The sequence below is a fragment of the Thalassophryne amazonica genome, chromosome 15 (assembly GCF_902500255.1).
Source record: "Thalassophryne amazonica chromosome 15, fThaAma1.1, whole genome shotgun sequence".
Lineage (NCBI taxonomy): Eukaryota > Metazoa > Chordata > Actinopteri > Batrachoidiformes > Batrachoididae > Thalassophryne > Thalassophryne amazonica.
In genome coordinates, this window is record NC_047117.1 from 51,196,516 (window position 1) to 51,215,986 (window position 19,471).

The 19,471-nt window shown below is 43.4% G+C and overlaps 1 protein-coding gene across 1 annotated transcript in view; it reads right to left on the minus strand.

Moving 5' to 3' along the window:
* LOC117525909 (sialic acid synthase-like) overlaps positions 1-16,784 on the minus strand; it is a 92,518-nt gene extending 75,734 nt beyond the window's left edge. Inside the window, exon 1 of the mRNA XM_034187858.1 lies at positions 16,524-16,784. Coding sequence (XP_034043749.1) covers positions 16,524-16,655 — 132 coding nt within the window. The 5' untranslated portion in view covers positions 16,656-16,784. The remainder of the gene's footprint in view (positions 1-16,523) is intronic.
* Positions 16,785-19,471: the final 2,687 nt, after the last annotated feature.

Below are 19,471 nucleotides of genomic sequence, written 5' to 3' on the forward strand. Positions count from 1 at the left end.
CTTTTTGTGATTTAGCACATTCTGATGAGCGGACTGTATCTAAAGTTAAAACCCGCTCTTTCCAGGCTTCTGCACAAATCCACATCATTTCACTAATTCCTCCCAATGGAGCTTTATCTTTAACCTCCACCCGCTTTAACATCTCACATAAAACCGGTGGAGTCGCGGTGGGAATCGCTCCAGTCCATGGCCCAGGGCGTCCCCCACGTCGCCGTAGAAGCTGACCTAATTCCTTAAAAGTAATCCCATCCCACCCCGGGACCACTTCTTCCTGTTGAGATGCCACCTCTGCATCTCTCTTTCCCAATCTAAAGCAAGACATTTCTGTGTGTAGTCTGAGCGTAACCGTATCCTGCCGACAACGCCAAAAATGTTTTGAAACACAAGGTTCGGTCAGATCGGCACACATAAATGATCACACAGACTGCATTTTGCTAGAATAAAAAGGCGTATATTTATTCCCCACAAAAGCAGTTACATCAAACACAAGTGGTTGCAGCGCATGAAATATCTCTTCTTCTCTTACCGTGACGCCTTTAAGGTGGAGAGCCAACACCTTCGGTAAAGTGCGCTTGTCAACCGGCTGGGCGTTCGTACATTAACCCGCAGCAGACTCTATCGAAGCATGGCTCTGCCCCCTCTTTTCTAGTGTGTGCGCGAAGGGAGGGTGAGTGGCCATTTCAAACTCCCTGGCGCACATAAATCCTTTAATCAACAGGCATCTGAAAGTTCTTTCCTCTTGCAAAAACATCTCTTCACTCCCAGTCGTTAGTGGCTACAAAAACAAAGTTGTGTAATAATAACAAGTACATCCAGCTCTTCACTCCCAGTTCAGACTGACCCCAGCATGCTAAAACAAAGTTGAATAACAAGTACATTCTCAGGGTTACTTTAAGACAGGTACAAAACAGCACAATAACATTTTTATTATACAACCCCAAATATTTAAACTCATCTACTTTCACCAATTCTACTCCTTGTAACTGCACTATTCCACTGGGCTCCCTCTCATTCACACACATGTACTCAGTCTTGCTTCTACTGACTTTCATTCCCCTTCTCTCCAAAGCATATCTCCACTTCTGCAGACTAGACTCAACTTGCTCTCTACTGTCACTACAGATCACAATGTCATCTGCAAACATCATAGTCCATGGGGACTCCTGTCTGATCTCATCTGTCAACCTGTCCATCACCACTGCAAACAAGAAAGGACTCAGAGCTGGTCCTTGGTGTAATCCCACCTCCACCTTGAATGAGTCTGTCATTCCGACTGCGCATCTCACCGCTGTCACACTATTCTTGTACATGTCCTGTACTACCCTAACATACTTCTCTGCCACTCCAGACTTCCTCATACAATGCCACAACTCTTCTCTTGGCACCCTATCATAAGCTTTTTCTAAGTCCACAAACACACAATGTAACTCTTTCTGTCCTTCTCTGTACTTTTCCAACAGTATTCTCAGAGCAAACATTGCATCTGTAGTGCTCTTTCTCGGCATGACACCATATTGCTGCTCACAGATCTTCACCTGTTTTCTAAGCCTAGCTTCTACTACTCTTTCCCATAGCTTCATGCTGTGGCTGATCAGCTTTATGCCTCTGTAGTTACTGAAGCTCTGCACATCACCCTTGTTCTTGAAAATAGGAACCAGCACACTTCGTCTCCACTCCTCAGGCATCCTCTCACTTTCCAAGATTTAATTAAACAATCTGGTTAGAAACTCTACTGCCATCTCTCCTAGACATTTATATATATATTTTTATACATATATACACATACACACACACACACACATATATAGTAAGTAAGTAAGTAAACTATTTATATAGCGCTTTTCACAGACAGGGGTCACAAAGCGCTTTACAAGGTAAAACAATAAAAATATACAGTAAAACACTCAGTACTAAAAGATTATTGGCCATGAAAAGCCTGTTTAAAAAGTAGAGTCTTTAGTTGCTTTTTGAACATCGCAACAGAGTACAGGGATCGCAGGGACAGAGGGAGTTCGTTCCAGAGATGAGGCGCTACGGCTTTAAAAGATCGGTCTCCTCGAGTTTTAAAGGAGGTTCGAGGAACCATCAACAGGTTCTGACCTAAAGATCTGAGGCTGCGGGCTGAGGTGTAAGGCTGAATCAAGTCAGCAATGTAATCAGGAGCCTGACCATGTAGTGCTCTGAAAGTTAAAACCAAGATTTTAAAATTAATTCTGGAGGCAACAGGGAGCCAGTGGAGGGATTCCAAGATAGGCGTGATGTGGGCTCTCCTGTTGGTGCGGGTCAGAAGCCTCGCAGCAGAGTTCTGGACATACTGCTACCGATTTATCTCCTTCTTACGCAGGCAAGTGAACTGGTGGTTGCAATAGTCCAACCGCGTGGAGACAAAGGCATGGATGATTTCCTATATATATATGTGTGTGTGTGTGTGTGTGTGTGTATATACTCAACAAAAATATAAATGCAACACTTTTGGTTTTGCTCCCATTTTGTATGAGATGAACTCAAAGATCTAAAACTTTTTCCACATACACAATATCACCATTTCCCTCAAATATTGTTCACAAACCAGTCTAAATCTGTGACAGTGAGCACTTCTCCTTTGCTGAGATAATCCATCTCACCTCACAGGTGTGCCATACCAAGATGCTGATTAGACACCATGATTAGTGCACAGGTGTGCCTTAGACTGCCCACAATAAAAGGCCACTCTGAAAGGTGCAGTTTTGTTTTATTGGGGGGGGGGGGGGGATACCAGTCAGTATCTGGTGTGACCACCATTTGCCTCATGCAGTGCAACACATCTCCTTCGCATAGAGTTGATCAGGTTGTCAATTGTGGCCTGTGGAATGTTGGTCCACTCCTCTTCAATGGCTGTGCGAAGTTGCTGGATATTGGCAGGAACTGGTACACGCTGTCGTATACGCCAGTCCAGAGCATCCCAAACATGCTCAATGGGTGACATGTCCAGTGAGTATGCCGGCCATGCAAGAACTGGGACATTTTCAGCTTCCAAGAATTGTGTACAGATCCTTGCAACATGGGGTCGTGCATTATCCTGCTGCAACATGAGGTGATGTTCTTGGATGTATGGCACAACAATGGGCCCCAGGATCTCGTCACGATATCTCTGTGCATTCAAAATGCCATCAATAAAATGCACCTGTGTTCTTCGTCCATAACAGACGCCTGCCCATACCATAACCCCACCGCCACCATGGGCCACTAGATCCACAATATTGACATCAGAAAACCGCTCACCCACACAACGCCACACACGCTGTCTGCCATCTGCCCTGAACAGTGAACCGGGATTCATCCATGAAGAGAACACCTCTCCAATGTGCCAAACACCAGCGAACGTGAGCATTTGCCCACTCAAGTCGGTTACGACGACGAACTGGAGTCAGGTCGGGACCCCGATGAGGACGACGAGCATGCAGATGAGCTTCCCTGAGATGGTTTCTGACAGTTTGTGCAGAAATTCTTTGGTTATGCAAACCGATTGTTTCAGCAGCTGTCCGAGTGGCTGGTCTCAGACGATCTTGGAGGTGAACATGCTGGATGTGGAGGTCCTGGGCTGGTGTGGTTACACGTGGTCTGCGGTTGTGAGGCTGGTTGGATGTACTGCCAAATTCTCTGAAACGCCTTTGGAGACAGCTTATGGTAGAGAAATGAACATTCAATACACGAGCAACAGCTCTGGTTGACATTCCTGCTGTCAGCATGCCAATTGCACACTCCCTCAAATCTTGCAACATCTGTGGCATTGTGCTGTGTGATAAAAAAGTGTTGCGTTTATATTTTTGTTGAGTACACACACACACATATACACACACACACATATATATATATATATATATATACATATATATATATATACACATACATACACACATACACGAGGTCTATTAGATAATAAACCGACACTTTTATATATTTTTTTTTAACTATATGGATTTGAATGACGTGCGATTACACCAATCATGCTTGAACCCTCGTGCGCATGCGTGAGTTTTTTCATGCGTCGGTGACGTCATTTCCCTGTGGGCAGGCCTTGAGTGAGATGTGGTCCCGCCCTCTCGGCTGAATTCCTTTGTTTCACACGCTGCTCAAGACGGCGCGCGTTGCTTTATCACAATTTTTTCTGGACCTGTGAGGAATATCCGAGTGGACACTGTTCGAGAAATTAAGCTGGTTTTCGGTGAAAAGTTTAACGGCTGATGAGAGATTATGGGGTGTTTCTGTCGGTGTAAGGACTTCCCACGGAGCGGGACGTCGCACAGTGCTTCCAGGCGCCGTCGTCGGCCTGTTTCGACCTGAAAACATCCTAATTTAAGGCTTAATTCACCCAGGACGTCGTGAGAGAACAGAGAAGATTCAGAAGAGGCCGGCATGAGGACTTTATGCGACATTCCACTGTTTAAGGACATTTTTTAATGAAAGACGTGCGCGCAAAATCTGTGTGCGCCGCGACAGGAAAAACACCTCCGTGTTGAAAACCATTTGTAAAATTCAGGTGGCTTTTGATGGCTTTCAACAAGTGAGTAACTGAGAAATTGTTTAACAGCTTGGGCATGTTCCAACTTGCCCGTTAAGTTTTCCAATGGAGGTGTTTTTCCTGTCGCGACCCCCCACGGTCGGGTCCGGCCCGACATGCGACTCTGCCCGCACGTTCTTTCATTACAAAATGTCCGTTAACAATGGAATGTCCGAATAAACTCCTCATGCCGACTTCTTCTGAAAGTTCTCTGTTCTCTGACGACTTCCTGGGTCAACAGAGCCTGAAATGTGGACGTTTTCAACTTGAAACGGCAAGATGCTGCCGCCTCGAAGCGCAGATCGCCGTCAGGCACCGTGGGCCGTCCTTACGGCGACACTACCAGACCAAAATCTCTCATCAGCCGTTAAAATTTTTACAGAAAACCAGCTGTATTTATCGAATGGTGTCCACTCAGTTGTGCCTTACAGTTTTGAAAAATGTTTTAATCAAACAAAGCAGCAGTCTCTGAGCCATTCCTAAACAATGAAAAAAATCGACGAGACGGTGGGCCACTCCTCACTCAAAGACTGCCCACAGGCGAATGACTTAACCGACAGGCGTGAAAAAAAACTCTCGCATGCCCACGAGGGTTCAAGCATGTCTGATGTAATCACACGTGATTCAAATCCATATGGTTTTTGAAAAAAATAATAAGGTCAGATACTTTTCTAATAGACCTCGTATATATACATACATATATATAGTGAGGAAAATAAGCATTTGATCCACTGTCGATTTTGCAAGTTTTCCCACCTAAAAAGAATGGAGAGGAATGTAAGTTTTATCGTAGGTACACTTCAGCTTTGAGAGACAGAATCTAAAAATAAATAAATAAATTCAGAAAATCACACTGTATTATTTTTAAATAATTAATTTGCTTTTTATTGCATGAAATAAGTGTTTGATGCAATAGAAAAACAGAACTTAATATTTGGTACAGAAACCTTTGTTTGCAATTTCAGAGCTCAGATGTTTCCTGTAGTTCTTGACCAAGACAGGCTTGCATTGAGCCCACACACTGCCGCAGGGATTTTGCTCCACTCCTCCATACAGATCTTCTCCAAATCTGTATTTCAGCTCCCTCCAAAGATTTTATATTGGGTTCAGGTCTGGAGACTGGGCAGGCCACTCCAGGACCCTGAAATGCTTCTTACGGAGCCCCTCCTTTGTTGCCCTGACTGTGTGTTTGGGGTCATTGTCATGCTGGAAGACCACGCCATGACCCATCTTCAATGCTCTTACTGAGAGAAAGAGGTTGTTTGACAAAATCTCACGATACATGACCCCATCCATCCTCCCTTCAATATGGTGCAGTCGACCTGTCACCTTTGCAGAGAAGCACCCCCAAAAATGATGTTTCCACCCCCATGCTTCACGGTTCAGACGGTGTTCTTGGTGTTGTTCTCATCCTCTAAACATGGTAAGTGGAGTTGATACCAAAAAGCTCTATTTTGGTCTCATCTGATCACATGACCTTCTCCCATGCCTCCTCTGGATCATCCAGATGGTCACTGGTGAACTTCAAACGGGCCTGGACCGTGCTAGCTAGAGCAGGGGGACCTTGCTGCCCTGCAGGATTTTAAACCATGACAGCATCATGTGTTACTGATGTAATCTTTGTGACTGTGGTCCCAGCTCTCTTCAGGTCATTAACCAGGTCATCCTGTGTAGCTCTGGGCTTTCTTAGAATTATCCTTATCCCATGAGGTGAAATCTTGCATTGAGCCATAGACGGTGGAAGACTGACAATCATCTTGTGTTTCTTCCACTTTCTAATAAATAATCATAACAGTTGTCTTCTACCAAGATGCGTTCCTGTTGTCCTGTAGTCCATCCCAGCCTTGTGCAGGTCTACAGTTTTGTCCCTGGTGTCCTTAGACAGCTCTTTGGTCTTGGCTATGGTGGACAGGTTGGAGTGTGATAGATCGAGTATGTGGACAGGTGTCTTTTATACAGGTAAAAAGTTCAAACAGGTGCAATTAATACAGGTAAAGAGTGCAGAATAAGAGGGCTTCTTAAAGAGTCTGTGAGAGCCAGAATTCTTGCTGGTTGGTAGGTGATCAAATATTTATTTCATACAATAAAATGCAAATTAATGATTTAAAAATCATACAATGTGATTTTGAATTTTTTTCTTTTTTTTTAGATTCTGTCTCTCACAGCTGAAGTGTACCTACGATAAAAATTACAGACCTCAACATTCTTTGTAGGTGGGAAAAGTTGCAAACTCGACAGTGGATCAAATACTTATTTACGTCACTGTATATTATATATATATATATATTTTTTTTTTTTTTTTACATGCATACATGCACACACACAGAGTAAACTTTCCAGCTTTAGATTCGAAAGGAGAAGTGCCCATGTTCATTTTAACCAAATCCCAGTGTGTTAGGACAGCAACACAATCAGTTGTGTTTATTTACAAATACACTATCAAAAAACAAAAGATATTGTGTTCTTAGGGCACAACTGTGTGTCACTGTGGGAGTTTTTTTTTTAAACCAGCTCCTTTGGCTGTCAGTTTGGTTGTTTTTTGTTGTTGTTGTTTTTTCCCCAAAATTTGTATTTCTGTCTTGTCAAAAGGGGAATTCAGAATTTTAAACAAAAAATGGCTATTTTAGTTCAATCTTTGGTTCATTTTGTGTTAAGTAAAAACTAGTTGGCACTTCATGTGTCTAGCCAAAATGTGTATTCCCACATTTCCAACAAATGCTGTTACCCCCAACATGAAATAATATAAATGTTCCAACACTGGAGTTCCAACAATTCTGGAGTTTCATTTTTGACACCTTTTTGCAGAACTAACTGAAAATCAGTTCCATAAACATATGAATGACAAATTTGAGGTTAAAAGCAAAAAAAAAAAAAAAATCTTTAGAGGACATCAGTTTATGAAGGTAGACAACGAAGTACAACCCCAAGTTTATCCAAATTAACGTCTGAGCTGGACAAATAATTTGAGCATGCAGGTGGCTGAAAGTGTAGGGACCGTCTACAAAGTGCAAAAATTAAAAGAGACATCAAAAAATAAATAAATAAATAAATAAATAAATAAATCATTGTTATAAAGGTGTTGTGTGGGCCGCTGAAGAGGAGGTACTGCTGGCCCACCACCACAAGATGGCGCCCTGCTTGAAGTGCGGGCTTCAAGCACGAGAGGGCGTCGGAGCAACCAGGAGTGACAGCTGTCACTCATCATCCATACCAGCTGTCACTCATTCACTTCTCATCACCACCACCATAAAGGCTGGACTGCAACTCCACCTCCTCGCCGAGAAATCGACTACCATTCAGGTAATTTCTCTGCTGCCTGACACTGTGTGTGTTTAACCTGAACTTCTATTGCAGCCGTTTTCCTGGAGTGTTTCCTTATCTGGAGGATTGGCGTTTGGTGTGACAGCGACGGCTTCGCCTCACACCCCAACTCAGATAAGTGGTTGACCAGGAGCTGCACGAGTGTGTGTGATTGGAGGTGGAGGTTCTCCCTCCTTTACTTAAGACAGACTGTGGGATTACTGAGTGTGCGAACTCACACTCATCTGGACTGTCTCTGTTTTCTGCCAGCAGTACCGGGTCTGACTGCTGAAGACAGCGGCCACCTGGGGCGCAGGGCTTGGCGGCTCCGGTGTTCTTCAGCTCCGTTGGTGGTGGAAGCTGTGTGGGGATCCAGCTCTTCTCTCTCCAGGCGTCTTCTATCGTCGAGCCTGCCCACACGTCACCTGGTGTATGATTGACAGTCCACCATATTGTTATTGTCTGTACGTTGTTGTGCGATTCACAACATTAAATTGTTACTTTTGGCTTATCCATTGTCCGTTCATTAACGCCCCCTGTTGTGGGTCCGTGTCACGTCACTTTCACAACAAAAGGTGTAGTGTCACCAAATTCACATCAAACATCCATCATTCGGAAGATTCAGGCGGCTTTCGGTGGCTTTTCAGTCGTGTGACTATCCGAGAAATTGTGGAAGAGGTGGGCATGTCACAACATGTCCTGTGAGACTTCATCACGGAGGCGCGTTTGCTCCGTCGGCAGCTTCGTGCTGAAGCCATCGGCACGAATTTCGCTGCAACTCTTTTCATGGCCAAATCTTCTGTCACAGTGGAATGTGCCGAAAAAGTGCTGATGTCCACCTCTTCCGCAATTTCTCGCATAGTCACACGACAGTCCCGCATCACCACAGCGTTAACTGTGATGGCCGACCGGAGCATGGCTCGCTCTCCACCGTTGTGCGGACGTCTTTAACGGACGTCTGGTGTGATGCCCATAGGATCATCACCGAAAGCTGTCTGAATAATCTGAATGGTTTCACCTGGCTGTCGCCCAGTTTCTGGCAAAATTTGATGCAGTCACGCTGCTCCAGTCGTTGCGCCATTTTCCTTGGAAAGAAAATCTGACAAGAGACTACACCCATCCTCACACAAAGGCTGCTTACAAGCAAATGACAAAATCGACAGGCGTGAAAAAATTCACGCATGCGCACGAAGGTTCAAGGTTGGCTCATGCAAGCACACGGAATTCAAATCCATCAGGTTTTTGCAAAAAATAAAAAGGTCGGATACTTTTCTAACAGACCTCGTATTGATGTATTTTTTTCTGTTGGGGTGCCCAAATTTATGCACCTGCCCAATTTTGTTTAAAGAATTATTGCACACTTTCTGTAAATCCTATAAACTTCATTTCACTTCTCAAATATCACTGTTTGTCTGCTATAGGATATATTTAACTGAAATTGCTGATCCAAACAACCAATGATTTATAAAGGAAAATCATGGAAATCATCAGGGGTGCCCAAACTTTTACATACAACTGTATATAGTTATCTACCTACTTTTTAATGGCTTTTTTTTCCTGGCATAATTTTGATTGTTAAACCTGAATCTCTTTGAAATGAGAAAGTGTTGTGTTTGCTTTCTATTAATTAAAACACTTGTTTCACCTTCTGTAATTGACATAAAAATACAGACTCAAAAACAAATGTGTACATCTTTACTCAAATGCATCTTTATGCCACGTTCACACCGGGGACGACCAAACGCCACAAATTCACGTCCGTTGCGTGGCACCATCGCCACCATCGCCCGGTGTGTCGCTCTGCTTTTGCTGCGAAAATTTGCCCCAGTGCGTCATCAAATAGGAGGACCTTCCATTACGCTCGCCAGCTCCGGTTGTCAATCAAGTTACCATGACGGACCTTGATCACACGGAGCGAGTTGTTATGGAAAGCTGACAAACGTCATGATACGTTCCCAATTCGGGAAGTATCATTATTTGCTGCAGGAGCTGCGCGTCTGGATGACGGCCGCTTTCAGCGGTCCTTCTGCCTCTGCAGGACCCAGTTTGAGGACCTCCTGTCTCGTTCACGTGTGTACATGTAAAAAAAAAAAAAAAAAACTCAGCTGCCCCTGCTGTGGGGCTGCTCCTCGATCTTCCCCCAAAAACTCTGTCATAATTGTGTTTAGAAACCAGTCACCATTTGCTTTATTATACATTTGTGTAGTTAATAAATGAAATCTTCACGGATGATTTGCTCACGCGCGCACGTAAAAAAAAAAAAAAAAAAAAAAAAAAAATTCCACTGCCCCTGCTGCAGGGCTGCAGCTCGCTCTCCCCCCAAAAATTCTGTCATAACTGTGAAATAAAGGACAAAAGGGACATAAGTCCTGCTCACAGGCTGCTACCAGAGACAGGACATGTTCACATCCAACTCAGTCAAACTCCAGATATCTCCATGTCACTACATATTCAGTCCCTGATTGGTCATCATGGCACGACAAGACGAAAAAGTTCCGATTTTTCAACTTGGGGAGGAGGGCAACGCGACACGATGCAATAACGCGCCACAAACACGGCAATCGCTCAAAATGGCTTCACTCGCGTCGCTTCATTCGCGTCCATCGTGTCGCGCTGCATGGCTTGGTGCCACAACACGTCCTTCCGTAGGGATTACATGGCAACCTGTCGCTGCTGTTGCTCGTGTCGCGCCCGGTGTGAACACGTCTTTTGAGTGGAATGTGGCGAGGACTCCAAGTTACATTGGTATCAAGAAATGACTGATACAATTACCAGTGCTTCAGTCAAATCTAATGACCTTTCCTTCTTCTTTGCCTCTCGGCTGTTCCCGTTAGGGGTCGCCACAGCAGATCAATTGTTTCCATCTCGCCCTGTCCTCTGTATCTTCCTCTGTCACACCAACCACCTGCATGTCCTCCCTCAGCACATCCATAAACCTCCACTTTGGCCTCCCTCTTCTCCTCCTGCCTGGTGGCTCCATCATCAGCATCCTTTTCCCAATATACCCTGGGTCCCTCCTGCGCACATGTCCAAACCATCTCAGTCTTGCCTCTCTGACTTTGTCTCCAAACCATCCCACCTGAGCTGTCCCTCTGATATGTTCATTCCTAATCTTGTCCATTCTCGTCACTCCCAAAGAGAATGTCAACATCTTCAGCTCTGCCACCTTCAACTCTGCCTCCTGTCTTTTTGTTAGTGCCACCGTCTCTAAACCGTACAACATAGCTGGTCTCACTACTGTCTTGTAAACTTTCCCCTTGACTCTTGCTGATATTCTTCGGTCACAAATCACTCCTGCCACCTTTCTCCACCCACTCCACCCTGCCTGCACTCTCTTCTTCACCTCTTTACCACACTCTCCATTACTTTGAACAGTTGACCCCAAATGTTTAAACTCATCTACTTTCACCACTTCTACTCCTTGTAACTGCACTATTCCACTGGGCTCCCTCTCATTCACACACATGTACTCAGTCTTGCTTCTACTGACTTTCATTCCCCTTCTCTCCAAAGCATATCTCCACCTCTCCAGACTAGACTCAACTTGCTCTCTACTCTCATTACAGATCACAATGTCATCTGCAAACATCCAGCTATAGACGTAGACTGCTGGGGGGTTCCCATGATGCACTGTTTCTTTCTCTTTTTGCTCTGTATGCACCACTCTGCATTTAATCATTAGTGATCCATCTCTGCTCCCCTCCACAGCATATCTTTTTCCTGGTTCTCTCCCTCAGCCCCAACCAGTCCCAGCAGAAGACTGCCCCTCCCTGAGCCTGGTTCTGCTGGAGGTTTCTTCCTGTTAAAAGGGAGTTTTTCCTTCCCACTGTAGCCAAGTGCTTGCTCACAGGGGGTCGTTTTGACCGTTGGGGTTTTACATCATTATTGTATGGCCTTGCCTTACAATATAAAGTGCCTTGGGGCAACTGTTTGTTGTGATTTGGCGCTATATAAAAAAAAAATTGATTGATTGAATTGATCATAGTCCATGGAGACTTCTGTCTGATCTCATCCGTCAACCTGTCCATCACCACTGCGAACAAGAAAGGACTCAGAGCTGATCCTTGGTGTAATCCCACCTCCACCTTGAATGAGTCTTTCATTCCTACTGCGCATCTCACCACTATCACACTATTCTTGTACATGTCCTGCACTACCCTAACATACTTCTCCGCAACTCCAGACTTCTTCATACAATACCTTCTCTTGGCACCCTATCATAAGCGTTTTCTAAGTCCACAAACACACAATGTAACTCTTTCTGGCCTTCTCTGTACTTCTCCAACAGTATTCTCAGAGCAAACATTGCATCTGTAGTGCACTTTCTTGGCATGAAACCATATTGCTGCTCACAGATCTTCACCTGTTTTCTAAGCCTAGCTTCTATTACTCTTTCCCATAACTTCATGCTGTGGCTGATCAACTTTATGCCTCTGTAGTTACTGCAGCTCTGCACATCACCCTTGTTCTTGAAAATAGGAACCAGCACACTTCATCTCCACTCCTCAGGCATCCTCTCACTTTCCAAGATTTTATTAAACAATCTGGTTAGAAACTCCACTGCCATCTCTCCTAGACATTTCCATGCCTCCACTGGAATGTCATCTGGACCAACTGCCTTTCCACTCTTCATAGCAGCCCTCACTTCTTCCTTACTAATCTCTTGTACTTCCTGACTTACTCTCACCACATCGTCCAGCCTTTTCTCTCGCTCATTTTCTTCATTGATCCTGTCTTCCAAATATTCCCTTCACCTTCTCAACACACACTCCTCACTTGTCAGCACATTACCATGTGCATCTTTACCACCCTAACCTGCTGCACATCCTTTCCAGCTCTGTCCCTTTGTCTGGCCAGTCGGTACAAGTCCTTTTCTCCTTCCTTACTATTCAACTTCTTGTACAGCTCGTAATATGCCTTTTCCTTCGCTTTTACCACTTCTCTTTTCACCTTACGCCACATCTCCTTGTACTCCTGTCTACTTTCTTCATCTCTCCGACTAACCCAAAACGTTTTCGCCAACCTCTTTCTCCTTATGCTTTCCTGGACCTCTTCGTTCCACCACCAAGTCTCCTCGTCTTCCTTCCACTGTCCAGATGTCATACTCAGTACTGTCCTAGCTGTCTCCCTCACCACATCTGCAGTACTTTTCTAGTTGTCCAAAAACTGCTTCCCCTCCAACCAGTGCTTCTCTCACCTGCTCACTAAATTTCACACAACAGCCTTCCTCCTTCAGCTACCACCTTCTGATCCTTTGTTGAGCTCTCACCATCTTCTTCTTCTTTACCTCTGAAGTCATCCTACAAACAGCCATCCTATGCTGTCTAATGACACTCTCTCCTGCCACCACCTTACAGTCTCTGATTTCTTTTAGTGTGCATCTGCTATCAAGAATGTAGTCCACCTGTGTGCACCTTCCTCCACTCTTGTATGTTACCCTGTGCTCCTCCCATTTCTTAAAGTAGGTGTTCACCATAGCCATTTCTATCCTTTTTGCAAAATCAACTGCCATCTGTCCTTCCCCATTCCTATCCTTGATATCATATCTACACATTACTTCCTCATCACCTCTGTTCCTTTCACCAACATGCCCATTGAAGTCTCCTCCTATTACCGCTCTTTCATGCTTGGGCACACTCTCCACCACCTCATCTAATACACTCCAGAAATCTTTCTCCATCTCACAACCTACCTATGGGGCATAAGCACTGATGACATTCATCATCACCCTGTCAGACACTCGCTTAACCACCAACACACTTTTAACGTACTCTTCCTTTAAAATGACCCCAACACCATTTCTCTTCCTGTCCTCACCATGGTACAACAACTTGTACCCAGCGCCGATGCTCCTGCTCTTACTTCCCTTCCACTTGGTCTCTTGCACACACAATATGTCTACCTTTCTCCTCTCCATCATATCAGCCAGTTCTCTCCCTTTACCAGTCATTCTACCAACATTCAAAGTCCCCACTCTCATTTCCACCCTTCTAGTTTTCTTCTTCTCCCGCTGTTTGTGGAAACGTTCTCCTCCTCTTCTTCGTCGTCTTCGCCCAGTAGTAGCCCAATTTCCACTGGCACCCTGTTGGCAACAGCACCGGTGGGGCACGTTGTTAACCCGGGCTGCGACCGATCCGGTATGGAAATTTGATTCTTGGTTTAGTAATCAAACCCCTCACTCAGTTTCTCAGGAATGAAAGTGGGTTATGGTTTAAAAAAAAAAAAAAAAAACCCTGAAAAGACCTGAAGCTCCTCAGATGCATTTTTAGTGCATTTCCAGGTCTATTTACTCACCAAAGAAAAATCTCCCAAAAAAAATTTAATTTTTTTGTTGGATCATGTGAATTTTTCCACCCCAGAGAAGACTCTATTTTCCCATATTGGCAAGACAACAAAACTATAATCAGTCTGTCACATGGATTCGAATACGGTGATATTACCATTTACTGTTCTCTCTCTACATTTATCAAACTTCAGTAATTTGTGCTTTTATAACAACTGATAGTGTCTTAAAATAAAATCTGATACACGTGAAGTTGCATCTCCTGTTCATTAAGTCACCAATATTATTTTTAGTTCTCAGGAATACTGACTTGTTTTAAATTAGATTCTTATTCACTTCTAAAAATGGGAAGCGCAATAAAATAGATTTTTTTTTTCCATCCAGTGCTGACGTCAGCATTTCTGAGATACTCACAATTTACGTGTTGACAATTAACGTTTTTCACATCAATATCTGACTTCTACAAGCACATTAAATATTTATCATATTTTCCCCCACATGAATATTTCACGCCCATGTAACAGAAGAACCATAAAATGCAGATTGAGCAGTCTAACATATCACATTTGCATGGAGACATTTTGAAGTAAACTCATCCCAAAGACAGAGTTTGATTTGTGTGAAACAACATAAACTAACAACAAATTCCATAAAAAACATGATATAATAAGCTGACTTACCGGATGTTTCTGTATAAATGATTATTTTAAAAAAATCAGGTCAGCATTTTGGTCCTTCTGGTCAAACCCGCCCCATTTGAATTTATTCACGATGAACTTTACATAGTTTCCCTGGAACAGAACAACATTTCACCCACTTCGTCATTTCAATACGACGCGGAGTTCACGGTAAAATTTGTAACAGCGCATCTCATTCAATGCAATGCTGCGTGGTCAAGTGAATCTCAGATCAGGAAGTGATAACATGAGACTTAAATATCCACTGTGGCGTCTCATCAGACATTTCCAAACAATTTTCAAACATTGTGACATATAGACCACAGACTAAATCTGACACACGCCAGGAAATAAAAATAACCCTTCTTCTTTTGAGTATATTGGCGGTTTGTAAATCAACACGGTACATTATCGCCACCTCCTCGGTGGCGATAATGTACCTTGTACTAAGTACCAATGTACCAAGTGAAAACTTCCCTTGTTTTCACTTGGGGTAGCTGCAGTAGATTCAAAGTGGATCTGCATGTTGAATTGGCACGTTTTACACCGAGTGCCTTTCCTGACAACTCCACATTGCATGGAGGCATGTGGGCAGGATTTGAACCTGGAACCTTCCACGCTGAAGTTAAGCCCACTAACCACTTGGCCACCATGCCTCCATTAATGTGCCACCTGAGGTGTGGCGCATTAATGGATTCTGACGTGCTATTAAAAATAACTCTGAAACATTCACCACATAAGTAAAAACCCAGATTTACAGGAATTTCCGCAAAACTTTCATCACTGATTTCTATTTCTTGTCCACGTGACCCAAAGGCAGCGACAATTTGTATTTAGATCCCGATCCAACAAAGTGATGAGAGCTTGGACTTGATTTCTGATTTAAAAAAATGTATCTCTGTTTGTGATATTAATACTCTTCATAGCTCTGACCAAAGCTTCCATTCTATCAGCCGTTGCCCATAAGTCTGTCCTCTGAGCTCTGTATCCTTTTTAAACTCTTCCCATTGTATTCAAATTGAATGTATTCATTCATTTAACTATACCTGCTTACTCCAATCAAGGGTGACAGGGGTCGGGGGGGTGAAGCCTATCCCAGCAGTCATACGACGTCAGGCAGAGTCTACCCTGGACAGGACGCCAGTTGGTTGCAGGGCACAATTTGGTTATTGAATATTTAAAGAATGAAAAATTCTCCAGATTTATTCAAAATGATCTTTTTCCAAACTGAGTGCTAGAGGAGACCCCTGGTGGCTGCAGTGAATTTGGTGTCATTACACGTTATAGCAATGACGTTATAGAATAATTTCACAGAGATAAAATTGTCCAATATTCCGCAAAATATTTTTTTTCCTAACTGAAAATCAGCAGGAGACCACTAATGTGAATTTGGTGACACCACACCTTATAAGAGTGGATTTACTGAATATTTTTCTGGTGTCTCTTTTCGTTTTTGAACTTTGTAGATGCCCCCTACACTCCTGTCAGCTGATTGCTGGTTCAGATAAATGTGATTTCTCCAGCTTAGTGGACGGTTCATTTGGACAAAAGTGAGGCTGAAGCTCCTTGTCTACCTTCCTGAGGTTAGAAACTTGTTTTTCTACGTTGCTCTCCAGATTTACTGAGCCGTGAACTTCGAATGTGTGAATATCTTTCCAACTTTACTTCAGTCTGTGCGTGCACGTAACCGCTTGATGCAAATAGCGGAGATCGTCGATATTACCTTAGCGGTTTTGATCATTTTCTTGGCAATTTCAATCTCCCCCTGGTGGTTTTGTCCGATTTCGGCTATGATGAAACACGGATTCGAACCTCCGATCATTCTACCGGGGCACAGCTCAAACTTTAACGGCATGATGACCGACAAAAAAAAAAAAGACAAATCCCAACCGACAGTGAGCAAGTTCGTGCAGAAGCGTTAGAACAGCAGTGATCTGAAGAGCCAACACCGGATCTCCACGCTGTGAATTCTCTTCCGCTTTTGTCACGACACGCGTCATCCTCATTGGTTGCAGCAGCAGGGGGTTTATACATTTTACACTCCATCAAATCTTTGAAACAGAAACCCAGTTTACGGGTTTTAAATGTTTTATTCGCTTGAAAAATCGCTGCAAAATCCAAAGCAGTAAAAACAGGAGACGTGTGCATCATATCTGTTAAAAGCAATCTGTGATTGACAACTTTTGTCTGTTGCCATTTTTTCAAATGTTTCTTTTCATATAATCTCTACAAAGCACTTTATATATATATATATATATATATATATATATATATATATAAAACCCTTAATTTGGACTAAGCGGTAGGAGTGTGTGTGTGTGTGTGTGTGTGTGTGTGTGTGTGTGTGTGTGTGTGTGTGTGTGTGTGTGTGTGTGTGTGTGTGTGTGTGTGTGTTAAGCAAAGTTTGTACACAGGAGTTGGAATGACGTGACATGACAGTTTTTAGAAGAATCATTTTTTGAAGAACTTGTCACTACGTAATTTTGAATGTTAATGTCTTAATGTATTTATAAATTGTTTAGGTTCTTGGTATCATATACACACCATTATTATTATCATTATTATCAGTATTATTATTATTATTACTTCTATTTTGTCATTTTAAATGGATCACAATGGAAATAAGTGTTTTCACTTTCTTGTGTCATCCATATATTTTTAATGTATTTACAATTATATCATGTACCTACACTGAACTTGATTTACCGCCCCCTGCTGGAATGGCATGTGAGTGCACAATGTTGTTAGTAACGTCCATTGTTGATTGTTGTTAGCTAATATCATTTAGCTCCTCCAAAAATATTAGTCCTATCAACATTCTGTTTTGGTGGCGTTCATCCTCGACCCAAACGACATAAGCATACCAAATGGCAAATGTCAGCTCTCCCAGTTTCTCCATAATACGAGGGCTGTCAATAAAGTATAGGTCCTTTTTATTTTTTCAAAAACTATATGGATTTCATTCATATGTTTTTACGTCAGACATGCTTGAACCCTCGTGCGCATGCGTGAGTTTTTCCACGCCTGTCGGTGACGTCATTCGCCTGTGAGCACTCCTTGTGGGAGGAGTCGTCCAGCCCCTCGTCGGAATTCCTTTGTCTGAGAAGTTGCTGAGAGACTGGCGCTTTGTTTGATCAAAATTTTTTCTAAACCTGTGAGGCACATCGAAGTGGACACGGTTCGAAAAATTAAGCTGGTTTTCAGTGAAAATTTTAACGGCTGATGAGAGATTTTGAGGTGATACTGTCGCTTTAAGGACTTCCCACGGAGCGGGACGTCGCGCAGCGCTCCCAGGCGCCGTCGTCAGCCTGTTTCAAGCTGAAAACCTCCACATTTCAGGCTCTATTGATCCAGGACGTCGTGAGAGAACAGAGAAGTTTCAGAAGAAGTCGGTTTCAGCATTTTATCCAGATATTCCACTGTTAAAGGAGATTTTTTAATGAAAGACGTGCGGACGGATTGCAGCGTCGGCTCGCAGCCGCCGCGACGCTCCGCCACAGGAAAAACACCTCCGTGTTGATAACCATTTGTAAAATCCAGGCGGCTTTTGATGGCTTTCAGTGGAGTGAGTATCTGAGAAATTGTTTAACAGTTGGGCATGTTCCAACTTGTCCTTAAGGCTTCCAACAGAGGTGTTTTTCCTGTGGCGGAGCATCGCGGCGGCTGCGAGCTGATGCTGCAATCCGTCCGCACGTCTTTCATTAAAAAAAATCTCCTTTAACAGTGGAATATCCAGATAAAATGCTGAAACCGACTTCTTCTGAAACTTCTCTGTTCTCTCACGACGTCCTGGATCAATAGAGCCTGAAATGTGAAGGTTTTCAGCTTGAAACAGGCTGACGACGGCGCCTGGGAGCGCTGCGCGACGTCCCGCTCCGTGGGAAGTCCTTAAAGCGACAGTATCACCTCAAAATCTCTCATCAGCCGTTAATTTTTCGAACCATGTCCACTTCAATGTGCCTCACAGGTTTAAAAAAATTTAGATCAAACAAAGCGCCAGTCTCTAAGCAACTTCTCAGACAAAGGAATTCCGACGAGGGGCTGGAAAACTCCTCCCACAAGGAGTGCTCACAGGCGAATGATGTCACCGACAGGCATGGAAAAACTCACGCATGCGCACGAGGGTTCAAGCATGTCTGACGTAAAAACATATGAATGAAATCCATAGTTTTTGAAAAAAATAAAAAGGACCTATACTTTATTGACAGACCTCGTATAAGTTTACATGCATGCACGGACGCACACCGGACAGAGAGCTTTTTGTATTTTCCACATTTTGCTGCAAGCAGGTGCTTCTAAACTTAGACATGCAGAAACAGAGATGGTGGCGGAAGATGTCAAATGCAATGGTCTTCTCACTTATAGTACCAGCAACATGACACAACTAAATTGACTAAACCACTTGAACTACAAAAACACAACAAATCAATAACACTAACAACACTGTTAAACTAACGTGAATCACAACAACATTTAAACCCTGTGCTGAAGGAGAGCTTTAGAAAAGGTAATTAAGGTGTTGAGTGGCAGAACTGCGCCCTCTGCTGTCAAAAAGGAGCCTAAATAAAACTATATAAAATTATGCAGGCATGCACACACTCACGCATCAATATAAAGATGATTTACCGTCCCCTGCTGAAAATTGCATGTGAGTCCAGAATGTAATTAGCA